Source organism: Prunus dulcis, chromosome 8, assembly GCF_902201215.1.
Source record: "Prunus dulcis chromosome 8, ALMONDv2, whole genome shotgun sequence".
Taxonomy (NCBI): Eukaryota; Viridiplantae; Streptophyta; class Magnoliopsida; order Rosales; family Rosaceae; genus Prunus; species Prunus dulcis.
In genome coordinates, this window is record NC_047657.1 from 8,200,100 (window position 1) to 8,221,244 (window position 21,145).

Genomic DNA, 21,145 nt, shown 5'->3' on the forward strand with positions numbered 1-21,145 from the left:
ATAGAACACTCTATAGTGTTATTCCCGTAAAACTAATACCCAAAAAAATAAAAAAAATAATAAGGTACTCCTATGTTACTAGTAGCTTACCAGTTTGGTGGGGATTGATTATTTTCTCCCGGCCAATTGAAATCATATTGGTCGGTTTAGTTTGGTTTTGACCAAGGAAAAGTTTAATTAGTTTTAAAATTGAACCTAATTATAATGGTTTAGTTTGGAACTTTTGCAAAATTACCTAAACCGAACTAGACCGTCTACTTGTATTTTTGTTTTTAATTCATTTTATTTTGTAGTCCTCTCATTGGATAATAACTAAATACGGATGTTGAATTTGAAGTGTACTTCTATTAGTTATTGAACTTTGAAGTTTTATAGCATTTTGAATTTTAGGATAGTATGATATGCTAAAAAATGAAAATTTGTGTTGCAAATGGACTAACAAAGAGGAGATAATGCAAAAGAAAAGAGAATTTGGCTTATGTCCAAAGGGTCCCAAATTGGCGGAACGACACCGAACTAAACAGTTTTATTGAATTGATTCGGAGAACAATTTTAGAGTAAAACCGATACAATCCAGGTCATGTCCACTCCTACTGCTAAATTGAGTCGGATCTATAGAATTAGAAAATAAATGTTTTTATTCTTTTTTCCATTTTTGTGTCATAGTGATTATGACTTTCTAAACACGTTTATCTAGGGGTCTTAACGTTTAAATTCGGAGTCAAATCTTGGTCAAAAGGGGTTCAATCTATTTCTCTTTGGCAAAGCAAGAAAATTTGCAGAAAAAAGAACTAAGCGAAGAAGAGTGATGCTTTAGAAATGGAGATGGTGAACGCTCAGCTACTGCAAGCGAGGGCTTACGAGGGGGAAGATCAACTGGTGCATATACCGGCAGAGTTGGAAGGGGACTATGACGAAGGAAGTGGTGCTAAAGCGGCCATGAATGGAGGGGACCAAACTCGGAGGAGCTCTGGAGTAACTATGAGTCGCTGCAATTCGGCTCTGCCTTCTCGGACCAGTGAGCTCACCATCGCCTTCGAGGGCGAGGTCCACGTTTTTCCCGCGGTTACTCCCGATAAGGTTGGCTTTCCATCTTTTGCTAATTTCATTTTGAGTCCGTTTGGTTCGTTTCTCTCTGTTTGTTTCCCGGGAAACATGAGGAAAATCAAGGTTTATAAATTGAAAAACAAAAGGAATCTCTCTCTGTTTTCTTGACTCTATGTATTTGCTTGTAGAACTCTTTTGTCAAATAAATAACATACTAGCTAGCAACAATAGCTAATTAGAGGCAGACTTGTGAGGACTTCCCTTCTGGTGCAAAACTTAGTCTTGGATAGCAACAGAATTTTCCATAGCAGGTTTGACAAGTTTGAAATCCGTTGATGATTCAATAATTTTGGTCTCTTTTGAGTTCATTCTCAAATTATAGTTTAATACTAGTGTCCCAGTATCATAGAAATTAGTTGCCCGTCAGTTATGGGAAGTAAATGAGTAGATTTAAGCCCTTTCAGCTAGATCAGTCCACGTTATAGTTCTGGAAATTATCAGCAATTCCTTTCTTTCTTGTTTTCATATATATCTGTTGGAAGCATTACCAAAAGGCTGTTTCTTCTATGCAATTTACATTGCGCAATAAGGTGCTCCATTTAATCATTTAGATGTGATGATATGGTTCTTGTTAATTCTTTTCAATCGGAAAACTTGAGAATTCATTCCCAGGTTTAGGACCCGGGTGATACTATCCTGGCCAAACAGCTGGCAAAAGGAATGAGTATAAAATTGTTATTATGCCAGAAAGTCAATGGTTAAGTAATGATAGAGAATATTAGAGGCCTAACCAAAAGATATTTAAAAAAAATTATTACTATACTATTTAATTATGTTTCGGACTGTAGTCTTTGACATGGCCATTTTGATGGATTAATCCCTGAGCAAGATACCATCTTTAGGGGACCTAAAAAACAGTCGAAAATGGCGTTTTTGTCTTCTAATCACTATAGCATACATATCTGAATTACTCTAATAATTGGTAAAGGAAGATAAATTCTTTCCAAAGGCTCACTGTTAATTGGATCTGTAAAAATACATATGCCGTTGACTTTAATTTTTCTTTCTCACAAAAATGGGAAAGTTGCATAGTGATTGACTTGCTCTGCTTTTTGGCTATTCATATGTGAGTTGCACAGAGGAATGGTTTAAACATGGTGCAAGCTTTAGTGCCTATACTTCACCCTGTATAAATCTGCTGCTTGGTTTCTTTTGGGGTAATAATGCCTGATTTTCTGGAATATTAATTACAGGTGCAAGCAGTGCTTTTGCTATTGGGAGGGCGTGATATATCCGGCAGTTTCCCTAGTTCTGAGTCTCTGCTAGAAAGCAATAGCGGGGTATTCCTGTATAAATCAACTTGCTCTTGTTTTCCCCCACACTGGGGTTAATATTTCTCTAATTGTTGATGCCTTTTCAAAATTACACTCTAGGGTATAGGCGACATCTCACGAAATTCAAAACTTTCACGAAGAACTGCATCTCTTGTTAGGTTCCGTGAAAAACGGAAAGAGAGATGCTTTGAAAAGAAAATTCGATACACTTGTCGAAAAGAGGTTGCTCAGAGGTATGCAACCTGTCTTGATAACTTTCGTCATATTGCATGGTGTTGTTTATTTCTCGGGATGTTATAGTGATTGCATGCAGCTGCCCGTTGAAATATTCTGGTGGTTTACTCAGAAATGGTTCTCCAAAACTATGGTTGGAACAATACAGCTGTGAACCCAAGTTCTAGTATTTCATGACAAAAAATGGGTTTAGGAAGTAGTCTTTTCTCTTTTCATGCATTACACAACAATCAGTGATTTTCTTCCCCTGAGTGATAAAGCCTCTCAGAGATCTGGGTGAATGATTGGATCATAAAATACAGGCCTTTCCTCCTGCTGGTCCTGTCCACAACTCGTTTGGTTGAGAAATAAATGGTATTATGTGTGAGGAAAAAAGAAGAAGAAATTATATGGATTTTCTGCATGTGGAGCTATTTGGTTGTTCTTGTTTGTTGTGGAGGTGATTTAGCTTTAATTTAGTAACCTGCACTTTTGAAGTTAACAGAATTTGGTGATTGCCACTGTGTCGGTGCATTACCTGTTTAGAATGTGGGCTTAGCTCTTTTGGTGGCCTAGCTTGGTTCTACCAGTTCAAATTTCTGAACTTTATAGTTTCTAATTTGAAGATGCAGTTGATCATGAGATAATAGTACCCAACAGCTTATATATGCTCTGGCAGCTGGGTAGTGAAAAGGTTCACTTTAAAGCAACACTGTAGCTCTTCCAGCAGCAACATTGTAAATGTATCAGAATCATTATTTCTTTGCAAGAGAGTTTATCCCATGAAACATGATAATGACTACTCCTTCCAGCAGAAAACATTGACCTTTGAAATCAGAGAAAATATCATCTTTCACACAAACACTCACCCGCAGATGTAAAACTATTTTTGTATTAACAAATCGTTCTAGGAGTGTTACCACTACCTTCATTGCCATATTAAGGTTGTATTTGGTATTTTATCAATAAATATAATCCATGTATTAGTGCCACATCCAGTGATATTTACAGCTTGGTTAACATTGATTGATGACCAAGGTGTGTGTGCATCGACTTGTATAAACTAAGCAAATGGGTAGATAGTTAGTAAAAAGGAAGTTAGACTTACACAAAAAGGATGGAAGTAGTTTATGAATTGGTGTCAACTTGTAAGGTGGTTTTTGGGGTGTGAAATTTTATGCAACTTAAAATTATTTAAACGCCTGTTAACCTTTTATAGTATTTCCTTCCTTCCAAATTTCAATGAGGTAATATTGTCAAAATAGAAGTTTGAAAGCTACTTGAATTGCCGTTCCATAATGGTAATCAGAATAATGCAATAACTGGATGTGGTTGTGGTTCTTTCTCCATTCCTCTCACTCACACATAACCCCAGACAAATGGGATTGTGAAATTCTTGGATTTTGTCCTACTTTATGATTATACAATTGTTTTTCTACCATAATTCACATATGCATGTGTTTGTTTTGTGTGCATTCCACGAATTTTTAACTTTTCAACATTTAACAACAAACATTGATTAATGCAATGTACAATGGAAACAAAAAGATGAAGTTATCCTTGAATTCAGTACTATTTACTTATTTTTCTCTCAATACTATTACTTGTTTTGTAGGATGTATCGCAAGAATGGACAGTTTGCATCATTGAAGGATGATTCAAAAATTGCTGCTGGAAACTGCGATTCAAGTGATGGCACTTCTTGTCCAGAATCTGTGTGAGTTTGAATTCTGTTCTTCAGTTAGCATTTGAACTTTCAGTAGGATTATTATTTATTTATTCTTTCTTTCCTTTCCCACTTTGTTGTAAGGATCACTGCTGTTTAATTGCTGGTTCTTAATAGTACACATGTTGATGCTTACATGCTGCTTCTTCCATTTCTGGTCTTCTGAAATTTTTAAGTTTACGTAGATGTCAGCATTGTGGAATTAGTGAAAAGTCTACCCCAGCAATGCGTCGGGGGCCAGCTGGTCCAAGATCTCTTTGTAATGCTTGTGGTCTCATGTGGGCTAACAAGGTAGGTGGTGCCTGTTTTGGGTAGTAACCATCTATGATAAAATGCATGTATGCATGCCGTCAGTTGGTGCTCAAACTTGTTAAAACAATGATGCATTGGCAATGATATAGCATGATCGAGTTCAAACCTTGCTCTCTAAGTTCTTGTCTGACATAAGCAATTTGACAACTTTATTTGTTCTTTGATTTTCTTACCTTCTTCTCATCATTCTGTTGATCTGAAGGGAACTTTGAGAGATCTTACAAAAGCAGGGAGACCCATTCATTTTGACCAAACTGAGCTGGTATGTTGCCTCTACAGCTGGTCCAATTAGAAAATTATGTTGAAATTATATGCATGTGCATTGGTTTGGCTACCAGACAATTAAGATAATGGAAAGTCCATGGAAGCAGGTGTTTCTGACACTTGGACACATGACATGTGAGCCCAGCAGCAATGTTTTCATAGGAAAAGCGAGAGAGAGACATTTATGCCTTGTAAGGTAAGCCTTGAGGCTTGAGGGAGGCATTGGGGCGTAAGCCCTTTGGAACTCGAATTATTATGATTAAAAAAATATAAAAAGAGTTAATAAGAGTATTAATCGTTATTCAAGCTTGATAATCAATCCGAAAAGATATAACATTCAACTACGGCTGTTAACTTCTTTAACTTGACTGAAGAGAGGCTTGTGTTAGAGGCATTGGTTGTGAGTGTTAGAGCTGTCCAAAGAGAGGCATGGTTTAGGTTTTCTTTGTCTTTGCTTTCCTATTTTGGAGTTCTATCGGGTTGAATATCACTTAAAAGCTCCCAGGAAAACAGTGCCCCCGACTTAGGTTCTTAAAGTTGTGAACTTAACAGACAAAATGATGCGGTTTTATCTCACAGATTTTAAAATCTAAAAAAAATTAAAAAACAAAAACTAGGGTGTTAAGAGGGATGTGCCTTATCAGATATAGTGCATATAAAGCACATCTAGGGCATGAGGCTTCTGCCCTTCTTCAACGAGGCTTAGGCTTTCCTGACCTGCTGCTAAACACAGGGATACCTGAGGTGTTTCATAGTAGCCTCACCTCCACTCGTGCCTCAGACTCGCGTTTCAAACGCTGCCCACACCCATGCCCAAGTCCATGTGACAGATTTTGAGCAAATAACAATCATCTGTATTTCTAATTGGGAGCAATACTAATTTAGGGTCATGTACTATCTTGGAAGATTAGTCAACGTAGTTATCATAAATCTAATTTCACTGATGGTCACTTTTTGCCTCTACTCTTGTACATGCCAATTCTTTGTATCCTTCTTATTCTTGCAAAGTCACATTTTAATACTTTCTTCTGACATAATCAAATTTGGAGTATCGATTCTGATGGTGTCCATGTGATCTTAAGGAAACTGCAGCTGACTTTAAACCTTTGATGTTAAAACCAGAAAATGCGCATCTAGACCCGGATGAAGAGGTATGATTTCTTAGCATGGTTATTATGAATGTTAATTAGAACTAATTAGTCATTTGTAAGTTTTCTGATATTTGAGATGCCAATTGTGAGTATTGATTTCAACATTTTGCATAGTTTCTTTGCCTATTGTTGTGCTCTTGAAGAATCTTCTAGAGGTCATCTCGTCAAAAGGCGACAGAATTGAGAATTCTTGTACCTGCGAGAATGTGCAAATTTAGTTTATTTGTTTTTGGGCATGTGCAATTTAGCTTATTCTTTGTAGTTTGTTTGTGTGTTTTTTATTTTTCTCGTAAGTACATTGCTTCTACTTGTCTGAATGTAAAAATATACTTTTATTTGCTTTTCACTGGGGCCAATTTAGCTTAATCTTTGTACATAACGTGAGGGTTTATTTCTTGTTCGATTTCTATTTGTGTTTGGTGGAAACTTATGCGATTGGTTCCACACGGAACATACTTGCTGCATATTCTAGATCCTTCTGCACAATGATGTGTTGTCGCAGAACTTGACAATACTTAGTATTTTTGTCCGATCAGGGAAGCCCAGAGGAGAGTAAGCCCATAGCATTGGATACTGAAAACCCTCCTCTGAGACTGGGTGACGAGGTAGCACTTCTTTCCATATAACTAAACTAATTGTACGTCGATTATAATATTTAATATTTTACACTGATATCTATTTGGTTTCCAATGTTTCCATTGTCCGTCTTTAAATAAATGAACAAGAAGAAGAGTTCTTTAAGATTGATAACTACGATATTTTGATATCTGTATGTGGACCAATGGAGTTTTATTGCTTACGTTTGAAGAGTGGGTCCTTTTGTGTGATATCCCATAAAATCATAAACAATAGTTCTTTCCAAGTTATTCCAAATTAAATTGTAATCAGTTTCAGTCATCTGATGTGCAGGATATGCTGGAAACAGCTGAAGCTGCTACTACTAATCACATATCCATCCAAATGGAGAATTCAACTGTTAACTTTGATGAGCAGGTACTATTTCAAGGTTCACCTAAGCCAAGTAGTTGGAACTTGGCCCTGTATTCCTGAGCTAAGATTCCGTTCCATAGTTTTGGGAAGTTTTCGTTTCATGCCTTATATGTTGACAACCTCTGAATCACTCTGCTGTCAACATTACATGCTATGCTAATGTTCTGTTCCAAGATATTTGACACATTATATGTAGGTAGTGGTGTTTGTTTAATGGGTAAGTATTTGCACAGATAGACTAGTAATTTATTAATCAATGCTGAACCGCACTAAAAATAAATTGGATCTGAGGAAGCATGTAATTGTACAGTACTTATAGTTGGGTAAGCCAGCATGTTTAAATGTAGGTAGTAGTAGTTACATCTTCCTAAAGTAAGTCTCATTTTATCAAGAGGTCTCCTGTATTTTCTTTTGTTCATAAATAATCTTGGCTGATGTAAATCAAAGCTTAAGATGTGTTTTAACTAGTAATTACTACTTAACGTACATCAGAATGTAATGTAGGGTTGTAATTATCCTACTTGGACTCAATTTGTCTTATTTACACATCACGACCTGCAGGAGAATCTGGATGAATTTTGCAATGCCTCGGGGACAGAATTTGAGATTCCTGCAAACTTTGATGAGCAGGTATCGATCTTTAGCAGCTTGACATCGCATATGGCTGACTAGCCCTATGCTTCAGATGGGTTTAACCTTAAATGCTGTGCTACAAGTTTTATGAATACAAACCTACAGGTGGTTGATTTTTATGATTGCAACATCGAGACTCACTGGCCAGGAACTTGACATATACATACTGACTACGGGACGCTTGAAGTGCGCATGGTTTCTTGTTGGCCAGAATGAAGGTGCAATGCTGGTGGCCCTCCGACTAACTTTGGATTTTCATGGCCTGGTTAATGTTTTTTTAACACAAACCTTACACAGAAATCCCATGTGTATGTTACAACTAGCTAGATCATTTTGGAGCTCAGTTATATAATGTGAATAAGTTTCTGGTTTTGCTCTCGCCTTTCTACCCCTTTGCCCTTTGTGAATAACTGTAGTAGGATTGTGCCAGAAAATGTGATTGTCTGCCATTTACATAGTAGCGAATCGACCCTTGTAATTTGACGTATAACTGAATATCCTACGACGAAAGCGAAGCAACTACGACGAAAGCGAAGCAATATTCGTAATCCATATTCGTAATCCGAAGGCATTTAATAAGGTGCGGAATTAAATTGCAGAAACAAGTTAATGTTCTGGAAAACAAAAGCATTAGTGGAAATAAATAAATAAAGAGATCCTTTTGTATCAGTACTGGAAATAAACATAAGCGTTACTGGCAAATGAAAAAAGAATCTTGAATTAGAAAACCGAGAAATCAAGGGGAAAAACAATACGCGGGCCAAACAGCTCTTAAATCAGCTCTTTCATACCAAGGCAGTAGGTAGCTTAAAAAATTAATCAGCTCTATCAAACCAAGGCATTAGGTAGCTTAACAAATTAATTAACTCTCATAGGTGATTAAGAAGACTAATTGGTAGTCGAGAATCAAAGTCAAGTTCGTACGAAGTTCGTTCTGTAAATGGAGTGGTTAATGTATTGCATAGTTTTTGCTATTGGATTTCACTCAAAACTATTTGACATTTCAACAAATATCCCATCAATCAAACATCCAAACAATATGAAAGGGTGGAGGGCAAAAAGTGTCCAACTCCACAAAGTCCACTTCAATTTTTCATCTTTAAACAACTTATTATTTTATATGTGAAGAAATGTCTTACTTTGATTACAAGAGAAGCGTATATGTCATATGTACTGATTAGATATCAAGTCCAATGTTGTTTAATTAATTTGTAGTTGATATGTTTAATTAATTAAGAACCCAAGTAATTTCCCTAAAATGAAAGACATCAAATATATGTTTATTATTATAAAAAAAAACAAAAAACAAAAAACATATAAACAATTACATTAGATGTCAAATTTTTTGCATTTTGACTTTTGAGAATGGGAAAAAAAAAAAAAAAAGTTAAGTGGGCCGGGCTTGGGCTCGGGCCATGCTTGAAGCGGGCTCTAGCCAAGCCCGGCCCATAGGGACCTCATTTTTTATCCTGGCATGGCCCAAGTTTTCGTGCCATGCCAAGCACGGCTCATTAATATTCATGCTCGTGTCGTGTCGTGCCTCATTTAAAAGGGCTTGGCTCGTACAGTGCTGGGTCGGCTCGTCTCTTTTGACACCTACTAGCCGGTACAAGAATGCTACATAATCAAAAACCAAAGGAATTGTCGACGAAAGTGATTTGCCAAAAACCTGAAAGAAAATTATTTGCAGAAAGAAATTGTATTTTTCCAATATGTAAAAAATTATGCTTTAATATATTAGCTGTGGCTAGACTATAAAGGGAAAATTCTTCAATGTGAATCCAATTTTCATGTCACCAAATCCCTTGTGCCCACTCTGTTTCCTCCTTAGTTTGGTGACACGTGGCACACCACTTAACAACATTTTAACTCCTCTAAAAAAAACACACAAAAAAGACATTTTAACTCTTAACTCTCTTCAGCCCATTTGTTTTTATAAAAATAATTAAAAAAATATTTTAGTACACGTTTGACACAAACGCGTTCTTGCCTCTTCATCTTCTACCTATCCTCTTCATTACAAAAAAAATATGAAGCAGAGACGTAGGGGTTGAGTCTGATGATACACAAGGTAGAAAATAAAGAGGCAAGAATGCGTTTGTGCAAAACATGTATTTTAATATATATATTTCAATTATTTTATTTTTAAAAAAATGGGCTGAAGAGAGTTAACAAAGTTAAAAATTGTTGTGAAGTGGTGTTCCACGTGTCACAAAACTAAGGAGGAAAAAAAGGGTGGGCACAGGGATTTGGTAACATGAAAATTAGACTCTAAATGTATGGTACAAACCTTTTTTTCACCCTAAACCCTAAAAAATAGTCACTTGCCAATCTAACTAAAAAACAAGCACTTCGGAAGGAACAAAACATGCCCTTGTTAAGCAACATAATTTCATTACCAAATGGCAACCCACATAATTTCATTACCAAGGTCAAAACAATCTCAAATGAAAAAAGAAAAAAAAAATGGAGATATACATGCATATCTGAGAAGCCATCTGATTCTGACAAAAATTAGGTAAGAAAGGTATAAGCGGAGGCTCCCTGTTATTCTTGGGGCCTAGTAGAAAAAAATACAATTATCAGCCTATACTCTGTATAAAAGGAGACGATAAATGCGCAGACCAAAAAGCAATGCCGGATACCCGATTTGCACAAATCAGTTGGAACAAAATACTAACTCCCCAACAATCAGACTACAGATGGTGGACTTCCAATCACCTCCAGAGTTGGGACAGCGGAATCAAATGAATATAATGCTTTGACACTATTTTAAAAGACTCGCAGCTACTTGAATGGCTTATTAATCAACCGATGGATAGAGACCAGGCATGTACATGCGTCCGCTTCCATTAGAATCTGCATTAGCGTAAAATGGTGAGTGAAGCTCCCCAGAGTGAGATGACTTTCTGGGCTTTGGATTCTTAGGTGAAGCTGAGTAGGAATCATTTGAACTGCTTGTATTATACATCGATGACGTTGGTAATCCATGGATCTTTGGCAACCCCGTTGGATCAGCACCCAAACTGTAACCCTTTTCCACTGTTTCCGCTTCCAAAGGCAGTTCATCCAATGTCTAACAACAAAGAAAACGGTTATCACAAGTATTAAACTGAGGATTTCCCACAGCATAACGAAAGCAATATTCTTTTTCTTTTCAAAATTGTACAATCCCAGATCTAAAAACCAGAAATGAAACATATCAAACTCCAGCCACAACACAAGCCAAACTGACCAGCCATCTATCAAACCACAACCTTCCAATTGAGTAAAACAGCAGAAAAAGCAGTAATTGCAAATAGTGTAAGTTTAGAGCCTACAACTACAGCGACTACACATTTTCATACATATTTTGTTTTGACTTACAAGTGTCAAATATACTCAGCTACTTATCAATTATTACACTGCAGAAGTATAAATCTAAAATCAAATACTGTTTTGACCATATTTAAGTTTCATTCGCAGCATGAATTGGGAAAATCTGTGCATGCCAATTACCTGTGTATAAACTAAGAAAGCCCTTAAAACTCTGAACCCTAAGAATTTAGAAAAAAACCTACCCGGAAAGCCTGTTGCAGAACTCGGAGGTTTTCCCGGGTGCGCTTTCTCTTCATTGCCACTTCATCAGGTTCCTGCAGCATCTCTTCAAACAGGTTCTCTCTGTTTGGGATCATAAAAACCAAACAATAGCACAATCAACAGTCAATACAGGAAAACTAGTAAATAAGATCAAATGTACACAGCAACGTGTAAAATTGACAACTGACGAGACAATTTTTTGTTACCGGTAAAGCTTTTTAATGAAGACGTTGTGCAGCTCGCGCTTTGTATGATTTACCTGAGTACATGTTGATGACAGACAAATAGTCACTAAAGCCTATGAAATGCTTAGAGCTCATTTTAGCAACAACATATCTATCACACAACATAATAATGAGTATAACAATATCAACCTTGGGAAGATATTACATAAAATTGTTACCTAAAAGAAAGCATAAACTAAATATACTTTCAAACAATAAGAATGATNAGAAGAATATCCAAGGACCACGTGACAACTAATGATGCTCTAATTTTCTTATTTTTACAAGGCTCCATATGAACTTTGTGGGTGTGATAGAGGAAGCTTTCAGATTTAAGAGGTTGTGAGAGAATAGTTGAAGTTTCATCATTGTACAAGTTTAGTATTCCACCTTAAATAGAAAACCATTTCTGCCACTTGTACCTCAGAGGTCCTAGTTTAACACAATACTTTGGAATCATAACGTCCTAAAAATATGACAAAGAACACACTGGAAGAAAAGTAACAAGGAAAAGAAAGGAAGCAAAGTGCGAAAATAAACAGAAATAACTGGGTGCATCCAGGAAGGTCAATATTACCAGGAAGTGCATTATTGCTTTTGGAACAGAATCCTCTATGTTCTTCCTAACAATGTCATAGTATGATCTTAATAGGAGTTTTGTGACTGCAATTTCAATTGTCTCCTGCTCTGAGTGGTTCTCTGTAGGCCGCAAGACAGTTGGGGGCTATAAAAGGAAACCGTGCACAAGTCAGGGTGAAACCAGAGAGAGAAAAATAATCAAAGAAAGTAGAATTATCAGATAAAATCCCATAGCCGAAAAGTCAATAATGAAAACTAGAAAATACCTCTCTTAAATGGATCATAGAGACAGCTTGATCAACGTTGTGAATAGGTTCGTTATATGACTTGTTTATTAAATTCTCTTTGGCAGGTGTGCGGTTATCACTCCCACCAAAAATTGATGAAATCCCCCAACTTGAACCAGTTGCGCCTCCTAATCAATTGCAAAAGGTGACAAAGTAACATACATTAAATTCCAACATTCCTTGCAAGTTTCTACGTGAAATCATGCATTTATACATACAAAATGCACATGCACAAGACCCTATCATCCCACCAGGAAAAAATTCATAACATATTGATACTGTTGAACTCATTTTTTTAGTGTCAATATGTCGGTATACATCACAAAATTTTGAAAATGAAAGTTCTTACCTAATATATTCCCAGAAGATGCATTTTTTTCACTGTCTACCACAGGTCGGACACCCTGTCAATCAACCAAACAAAACCATTGATACAATTAGAATAGCTTAAATAGTGACCAGCATTTTCAATGGAGAAGGCATAACGTGAGGCATTTGGCTCTTGCAAGGCGACGTGGAATCCTCAAGATGTCAAGGCATTATCCTTTTAGGACTTGGATTTATAATAATTCACACATATAAAATATAAAATATAAACGTGTAAATATTAATCAATAGTGGAAAGTCCCCCTCCATGTAATTTTATGACACTCCCAAATGTATTGTCAATTACAACCAAGGGAAAAAGTTGTGAGAACTCTAGTTTTATAGTAAGTATTTTAATATTTGAAGGCTTACTTAACAAAATAAATCTATCAATACCAGTAGTATTCCTCTATTTAGTGGACTTGATATTTGTTTTATTTTTTTGGTCAAACTCAAGATAAGTTTTATTGAAAATATGTTCTAAATCCAGAGCATATGTTGCGTTACCTTATGGTAAAGGTATACTAAAGTGAAAAAGGCCAGAACACTTCTCAGAGTCCAAAGGTGAAGTCCAAGCCAAGACCAGGGAAAAAAAAAAGCTGAAGCTAAAGCTTACAGGGTTGCCAACAAAACATGCACAAGCCACACAGAACACTAGAATTGCCGATGTCAATCTTAAAGCAGCAGGAATTTCCATAGAGATACTGGTTTTCTGCCTAAAATACCTCCAAGATAGTGGTGTTTTATGAGTTAGAGATGTGAACTGCTGTTTTTCAGTTTAGAGTTCAATCTCAAGGAGAGAGACATAACTGTTTTTTTTTTAACTTTTCTTGTATCTGTTTAAAAGCCCAGCACTGCAAAAACCTTGTTTGTTATGGGTAAACCTAAAGGAAAGATGTGTTAGCTTCGCTAAAAAGGCTTAGAAATTTCAGGAGTTGCGCTTTTCAGAGGCATGTTGATTGCACCCCGCCTTGAATAGAGCCTTAAGGCGCGCCTGGCTAACATCTTTGAGAACACTGATAGTGATCAATAATAACAAACTGTAGCATTTTCTCTGAGTTTCTTGGGAAATATAATGAACCACAGAAGAGAGAGAATTTTCCGCTACCTGGTCAGGAGGCACAATTCCATTTACTTGTCTGGCAAGAATTGCTCTAGATTTCAAACTTCTTTCAGATGGTGGTGCTTTATCAGAATCTACACCATCCTAATTGATTAAAAAAAAACAACAAAAAAGACGTAAGAAATTAATTTGACCGACCGATTGCGATGAAGAATTTATAAATCACTTAATAATGACCTTTAATACCACTGAATGCATATACCTTTTGCCTGGAAAGAGGCAGGGGTATCCGAGAGGACTTCACCTGTTGCAATGCATTCTCAACAGCCTTACTTCCACCAATAAAATTTGCGTGTGAAGTATTTATGTAGTCCATCTGCAAAATTTAATTATAATAAGACACAAATATACATGTTCATAGAGTGACTACAGTTCAAAGCCATATTAAAGCAGCGAGTTCATCAGACATACGATATAAACAATCTTCTTCTAGCAAATATGAAAATAGCATCACTGAAATATTATGCGACAGGGTTGCTCACATTCTAATTTTGACCCAAATGAATATTATTACTTAAATCAAATTATAAACACCAATGCCAACCAATTACATGACTGTAATGCACCCAGTGACAATAATACAGCAGGCAAGGCCAGTTACAACTGAAAACATAAGGAAACCCCATACCAAAGCTGGCCCAATGCACAAGACAAAATATAGGCAGTGGCCAACATCATTCCCAACTCAGGCCGAATAGTAGAACATAAATTCCGCAATAGATGATAACAAATAAAGATCAAAGATGCGTCTTAGAAATTTTTTAAAAGGAAATAAAGAAAGGATCAGAGAGGATAGTTTGTAGAAAATGCAGGTTTATGAAATTATTTATCTTTTCATTCACATAATGCACCAGCAATATAAGTATCATAACCATCATACCTCCATCTCAATAATGTGTCCAATCATTGTCTCAGAGGGTTCAAGGCCTTCTCGCAAGAAGTTCCCTATGACTTCATCCATCCGCTTTCTCAGAACAGGGAATCGCTGCAATTCATTTACTAGGCAGCGATGGCTAATCTGCACAGCGGACAATATTGTTTGGAAAAGGAATTAGGAATATGTGTGGTAACGCGAAAACAAACAAAAATACAAGTGCCAATTTTCCTACCTTCATCAACTCGTCATATATGAACCTGGCACACTGAAGGCTTGGATCTAACAAACGAGCTATTTGCCTCCTGACAAGATTTTCAAAAGGCACCTATATGCATGAAAGTTAAAATCATATTCTCTCCAGTAAAGGACAAATCCAGATGACTAACCTCTTGATTGAAAAAAATAAAGAAAAGAAATGGCAAGTTAATGTAAAAGAAAACAATCTGAAACTAAACCGGAAGTAAAAGAATATAACAAAAGAAAGCCGTAAGTAATAAGGCCTACTTCTGGTACAAACAATGCAGATTTAGGACCAGTGGCATTTTGAATGGCAGTTCGAATGTCATCATCTGTAAGGTCCTCACACGGATCCACCTCCTACATCAAATCAAATTATATCATTTAATGATGACAAAGGACTACTAAACGTATAAAGTTTCTACAAATCAAAACCACAAAACACCATAGGCTGAGGGGCACAGAAGACAGAATAACCCAGTCATTTAGCTTCTACACCTCGTCATTAGATACTCTCTACAAACAGGACTGATGTCTGACACGTGTAACAAAGTACAAAGGTCATAAAGGAACTTATACTGAAACAGTTTAACAATTGATCTACCCCTTATGCATGCAGAACCACTCAAACTGCTAGAAACAAAAAATAAATAAATAAATTTGTATTATTCTGAACTCTAAGCACCCATATATCAATGTAACATGCAACAGTCACACCTGTGTCTAATTAGGGAAAAAAAAAACAGAGAGTAGTAGTAAGATTTTTATATTGCAATCTGCAGTGTTCTAAACCGTCAAATGAGCCATTAAACTATAAAGGCACATAAATTAAAGGGTAGAACAGCTATTTTGTAAGTGATATGACCGAAATTACAATATATTATACTGTAATCTTTCGCAGAAAATGAATGCATAAAAATCATGCTTACGATAGAACAATACGATTCAAATTTATTTGATAATATGCAAAAGTAAGGCATAGATGTTATTTTGTATACTATTCCACATATGAGAAAATGTCAAGGAAATTCGACCATATAAACTCTCAGCCAGATAAAGTGCAATAGGTATCACAGAATTCAAACCTCTAAACTTTTCACAAAGATATTTTGAAAAATATAGTGAATTCGCGCTCCACCAGAAAGCTCAGATGTTGACATTTCTTCATTTTTCCCCTCAACCATTGTAGAAAATGCTGTTTTCAAAAAAAATTTAGGATACAATAAATCAGCTTAAACATGTACATGATAGTATGATACAGAGACATACAAGGTAAACACTATGAGTTATAACATTCATCAGGACAGCCAAAGAGGACAGAAAGGAGGTAAAACCATATTCACCTTCAGAGTACTTTGAAAGAATGTTGAGGAGAAGAGCCCCCTGGCCCGCCTATTGGCAACAAACATTAAGATAAATATTTAAATAAACATAAACAAATCCAGGAAAAATGACAACCAGAACTTAAATTGGTCATTGTGTGCATTCAAGAGTTTTAAAAAAAAAAAAAAAATTTCCAACTCTTCTGAAGGCATGGATTAAAGCAACACCAGTTGTGTAAGTTCACTCATATTGCATATTATCACATCAATATATAGCATAGAAGATTGCATGACAGAATTTAAATGTTGCTACCAAGTCCTCCATCATTCTTATGACAAAAAACCCAATAAACTCAAGATATTACACAATATAAACATTTGATTGTCCAATAAGATCATCCATGTAGATCACAACAGTTTTCACTGCAAATAAGCACACCTTTGATTCTGTGATTTCTCCATAACTGGCGTGCTCCTTGGCAACAGAAACTAGTGCAGAGCTTATGCGTGATTTGAGCCCCGGAAGTACTGCCTTAATATGTTGCACCAGAATCTGTAAATGAATTATAAGGGTTAACTTCATTGGTTATCTGGATTAATTTAACCACTTTCACACTGATGAGCCCAAATTACCAAGAAAATGCCAATCACAATACTCTAAGCGGAATTCAAATGAATATGTATGTGTGTGTTTGTGTAAAAAGAACAGCATTTAGGGCCACTGAGATGAGGGGCAACTGTGTGTATGCAATAGTATAACAGTTGCAAATATGAGCCAATTTTGTAAGCGTTCACAGCATTCGGGACTTATTTCATCAAATGTTATACCTGGTTCAACTTCTTTGCCAACTGAGGGATGCCACAGCGATCAGCTAGACCATTATATACCTATACAAAATCATAAGAAAATTTATACCTAAAGAGTTGTTAATCCATGCCAAGTGATGTATAGTAATTCAAGGAAAAGTAAATATACAGGCCGGCTGCGGAAAAACTTTTCCTCAGCCACAAGTGCATCCTTAATACTCCGGTTCATCGTAATATCCTGTTCCAAGAATAACAATAAACAGCCTCATCAGAAACTTTTCAAAAAGATATAATTCTATGCAACATCCACCAAACAAAACACTCTTAGATATGCATGCAAATAATGTGAATTGGAGGGGGGTTTGACTCGTGACAATAACAGGCACACACTTTTATTGGACCAAGAAACATTAAAAAACAGACTTGTATAAAATTCAAGACAAAGAAAATGAAATAAAAGCATCTTTCCATTATTAGCTGATTGGCATTAACAATGCACATTTGGGTAAGAAAAGGTCACAGAAAATTAAAATAAACATTATGCGTGATTTTGAAAGGAACAAAAATAGTGGAGCAGTCAAAGTGTAAATTTTCAACAAAATTATATTTATCTCCCACAGCAGTAAAGTACAATTTAAGCTTATGACCATCATCTCACATACAGCAGAGGATAAAAATCTTCCAAAGAGTTTGAGATAGATTACCTCCTGACTACGATTCACAACACCTATATAACCAAGTCGCAAGGGAATCACTTTTCCAAGCAAAAGATTACGAGCATCAGTACCTCTATCCATTATATCCAACTGAGGTCATTAAAACACGGGCCAAAAGGCTATCAGCATAAAAAATACACATCTTGCACACTTCTCAATGAATTAAAACCTTAAGAGAAATCCGGGTCCAAAAAAATTCACACCTTTGTGATTACTCCAATGGTTCGCAGACCTGTCAATAGGAAATTGGCTCGTGCTAGTCAGATAAATATAAATTACAAATTTAACCAGGAACACTAACAGCAGAAGTGAAAATCTACCATCAGGATCAGCATTTCCTGCAATCTGAAGAGCATCTGAGTTTGCTAAGTCAGAATTTGCTGCTGTAACAGCGAGAATTAAGCAGCTCGGAACTTTGATATAAGACATGATCATAGTCCTGATTCGTGCTTCTATATCAGAGGGTTGGTCACCAACAGGAACCTTGGTTATCCCAGGTAAATCTACCAGAGTGATATCAAGAACATTAGGTGAAAAAATCTTCAAACGTATCTGCTTGTCTGTGACACCTTTATTCCCCCCTGCTTCTCTCTCTGTCTCCAGCTATATCAATTGGAATTTATTAAGAAGCAGAAGAATGAATGTATACATGAAAACATTGGCATACTCTCAATTTATTGTACTCTGATTTTGACGAGAGAACATAAGGAAAATTAAATAAGAGAAATGAACGCATAAATTCAATTTTATCATCACACTTGGTTGTCTAGAAGCAAATGAGAAAGAGTTCAAACCTTGAACTGAATTTTACAATAAAGTACAAAATATTGGGCATAGAATTTTGATGGCAGAAGGCAAAATGAAAGTAAGGGTGCGAGTCAGAAAAGGAAGCAAAGATTCTGATAAAGACTTCAATTTTAAATTTCCAATTGTGTGAACTACTGAATAGTACTAGCTTAAACTCCTCACCACGAACATTTACTAAACAGATTATGTTCAGAATGCACTTACTTTGCAACCAAATGAATCTCATCTGAATAACATTTGCATACTAACTCTATATTATACGGAAAAAAGCTTCTCTTTCCATATGTCTCAAGTATTTAAATGTGTCTACTGTCCCTAAGAAACTAATACATTTAACCAAATGAAGTCATTTCTTACAATATCCAAATTCAGATCATAATGCATAACTTCCCGCACTTTCCCAAGAACCAAACATAAAAAATGACAATACCTGAATTTCCCTCCGAATCTCGGAGAAATCGTGGAAGCGCCTCCCAGGAACGTGCAGGAACTCGCCATACTCCTCGTCAGTGCCGTCGGGGTTGCGTTTAGTCTGCAAGAGCTGGAGCACGAGTGGTCGGCGCGTGCAAATTTCGGAACCACGCGGCAAGAAGTCACGGCCGACTAAGGCCTCGAGAACGCTCGATTTGCCGCTACTCTGGCTGCCGACGACGGCGACCTGAGGAAGCTCGATGGTGGATTGGGAACCGAGCTGGGCGAAGATGTCTTGCAGCTTGTTCACTATCGGGATCACGGAGTTGCCGAGGGGCGAAGCTGAGGGTAAAGGAGAAGAAGAACCGTGTTGAGGTGGTGCCACTGAGGGCTCGTCAGCCATGGTTGGATTGGATCTTGCAGAGAACTGGAAGGTGAAGCCCTAGGGTTTTGGAAATTTCTTAGAGAGAGAGAGAGAGAGACACAGAGAGTTTGATTTGATTTTCATGTGACTGGACGAGCCTTGAGTTTTGAACTGTATAGTATTTTCCTTGAGAGAGAGTCTAGAGGTAACGAGAGAAGGAGAATTTATTTAATTTTTCCAATAATCATAATTTCGATCGCATTGCATTTGGGGTCTTTCCTTGAGAAAACGACCCCCAAATTGGCTTTGAGTTAAACAGAGACATTTTTCATTTCCAACCAACGCATTCCTTTTGAAAAAAAAAAAAAAAAAAAAAAAAAGGGGCCTTCATTCATATAGAGGAGTGGTCATTTGTGAGTATTATCTACTATTATGCTCTTTATTTTTCAATTAAAATTTAGGTAAAAATATATAAAAGTAATTTTAAAAGATCTTTATCAAATTTTAACTCCAATTATGGATCTCGACCCCTTACATTTACAAACGATGTATTTATCCGCATCTCGCAATATCTAGGCTATTTCAATAATCTAACAATTTAAGATTTGACACTTCACTTTTAAACTTTTTACACTCATCCATTTAAGTTTAAATAAAATTTTAAAAAATAAAAAACCTAGCAGCCATCCCACCTCTTCGATAACTCTCTCCCATCTCCTAAATGGGTGGAGATGCCTCATAATTGTTTCGAATGGCAATGATTTCCAAGTGCTGGCAGTACTGTCCTGGTGAATTTATTAAAACTGAGATTCATTGCAATCTGCCAGATTGAAGAATACTTTATATATATATATATATATATATATATATATAGTTTATTTATGTATTTGCCAAATAAAACACTCAAATTTGTTTTGTTTGAAGAGTACTTTTTTAACAAACGAGAGTTTGGGGTGGGGGAGGGAGGAAGTTGGTTGTGAGGAGGGATGATGTTGCCGTGAGTGAGTGGCTAAGGCAAAAGTTTTTTTTCTTTTTAATTTTTTAAATTATATTTATACTTAATACTGGTGAGTTAAAGTTAATTAAATGGATGAGTGTAAAAAATTTTAAAATGAAGTGTCAAATCTTAAGTCATTAGATTATTGGAATGGCCTAGATGTAGTGAAATGCGGGTAAATGCACCATATGTAAATGTAGAGGCGCAGGATCCCTCCAATCATACTCTCTACTTTAGAGAGTCATAAATGTTATAACTCTTTTTCAATTGGTTCATCTCTATTAAAAAATAATATATAAAAAGTTAGCATTAATTAAATGTTTAAAATACTCATAAAAGAATGCAGCATTAAAATTATAGTGAACTATTAGGAGTCCTTTCTCTCTCCTCAGATTTAGTAGCTTCTAGAAGTCTCCCTAATTTAGGAGGTGGATAGAGCATGGTTGGAATTGTAATTTCCAATCCCTTCCTAAAATTTGTCTAAGGAGGTGGTTTATGAAACTTATTATGGATACTCTAAACCACATCGAACCAATCTGGAAAAAAACTGAAAAAATCAATTTGAACTTGAACCGATTTGGTTATCAGTTTTGACCACTTAAAATCCAGCCAAATGCAAAGGACCCACTAGTGTAGTGGTTTGGAGCAAATGCTCCACGACTGTCCTCGTTCGAGTCCTAACATCCATGTACTGTGTGAGTTTAGTATGCTATAGCTCTTCTCAATAAAAGAGGTCCTAAAAAAAATGAACAAAACCGATTATATGGACGATATAATTA

The 21,145-nt window shown here is 36.2% G+C and overlaps 2 protein-coding genes across 7 annotated transcripts; one reads left to right on the forward strand and one right to left on the reverse strand.

The window, feature by feature from the left end:
- Positions 1-587: 587 nt before the first annotated feature.
- On the forward strand, positions 588-8,048 carry LOC117636445 (GATA transcription factor 20-like). 5 transcript variants are annotated; one of them, XM_034370938.1, is made up of 11 exons: positions 596-1,080; positions 2,301-2,387; positions 2,481-2,614; positions 4,210-4,311; positions 4,497-4,611; positions 4,835-4,894; positions 5,979-6,047; positions 6,584-6,652; positions 6,957-7,040; positions 7,599-7,667; positions 7,776-8,048. In XM_034370938.1, the coding sequence occupies exons 1-11, from the start codon at positions 820-822 to the stop codon at positions 7,824-7,826; spliced, it is 1,101 nt and encodes a 366-aa protein (XP_034226829.1). In that variant the 5' UTR covers positions 596-819; the 3' UTR covers positions 7,827-8,048. The 5 variants fall into 5 exon arrangements, with proteins under 5 accessions (XP_034226833.1, XP_034226831.1, XP_034226829.1 ...); XM_034370939.1 differs by having other exon boundaries at positions 597-1,080; positions 4,506-4,611; XM_034370940.1 differs by lacking the exon at positions 4,835-4,894 and having other exon boundaries at positions 595-1,080.
- A 1,979-nt stretch (positions 8,049-10,027) lies between these two features.
- On the reverse strand, positions 10,028-19,642 carry LOC117636817 (dynamin-related protein 3A-like). Of its 2 annotated transcripts, XM_034371495.1 has the most exons (20): positions 19,025-19,642; positions 18,108-18,390; positions 17,991-18,019; positions 17,776-17,877; positions 17,241-17,309; positions 17,093-17,152; positions 16,704-16,817; positions 16,286-16,334; positions 16,028-16,137; positions 15,210-15,302; positions 14,938-15,030; positions 14,709-14,846; positions 14,031-14,144; positions 13,814-13,912; positions 12,689-12,743; positions 12,319-12,467; positions 12,051-12,197; positions 11,456-11,508; positions 11,231-11,330; positions 10,028-10,746 (listed from the first exon to the last, which is right to left on the reverse strand). In XM_034371495.1, exons 1-20 carry the CDS (start codon positions 19,406-19,408, stop codon positions 10,474-10,476), a joined length of 2,514 nt encoding a protein of 837 aa, XP_034227386.1. In that variant the 5' UTR covers positions 19,409-19,642; the 3' UTR covers positions 10,028-10,473. The 2 variants fall into 2 exon arrangements, 1 of the variants encoding a protein (XP_034227386.1); XR_004587113.1 differs by lacking the exon at positions 11,456-11,508 and having other exon boundaries at positions 19,025-19,621.
- Positions 19,643-21,145: the final 1,503 nt, after the last annotated feature.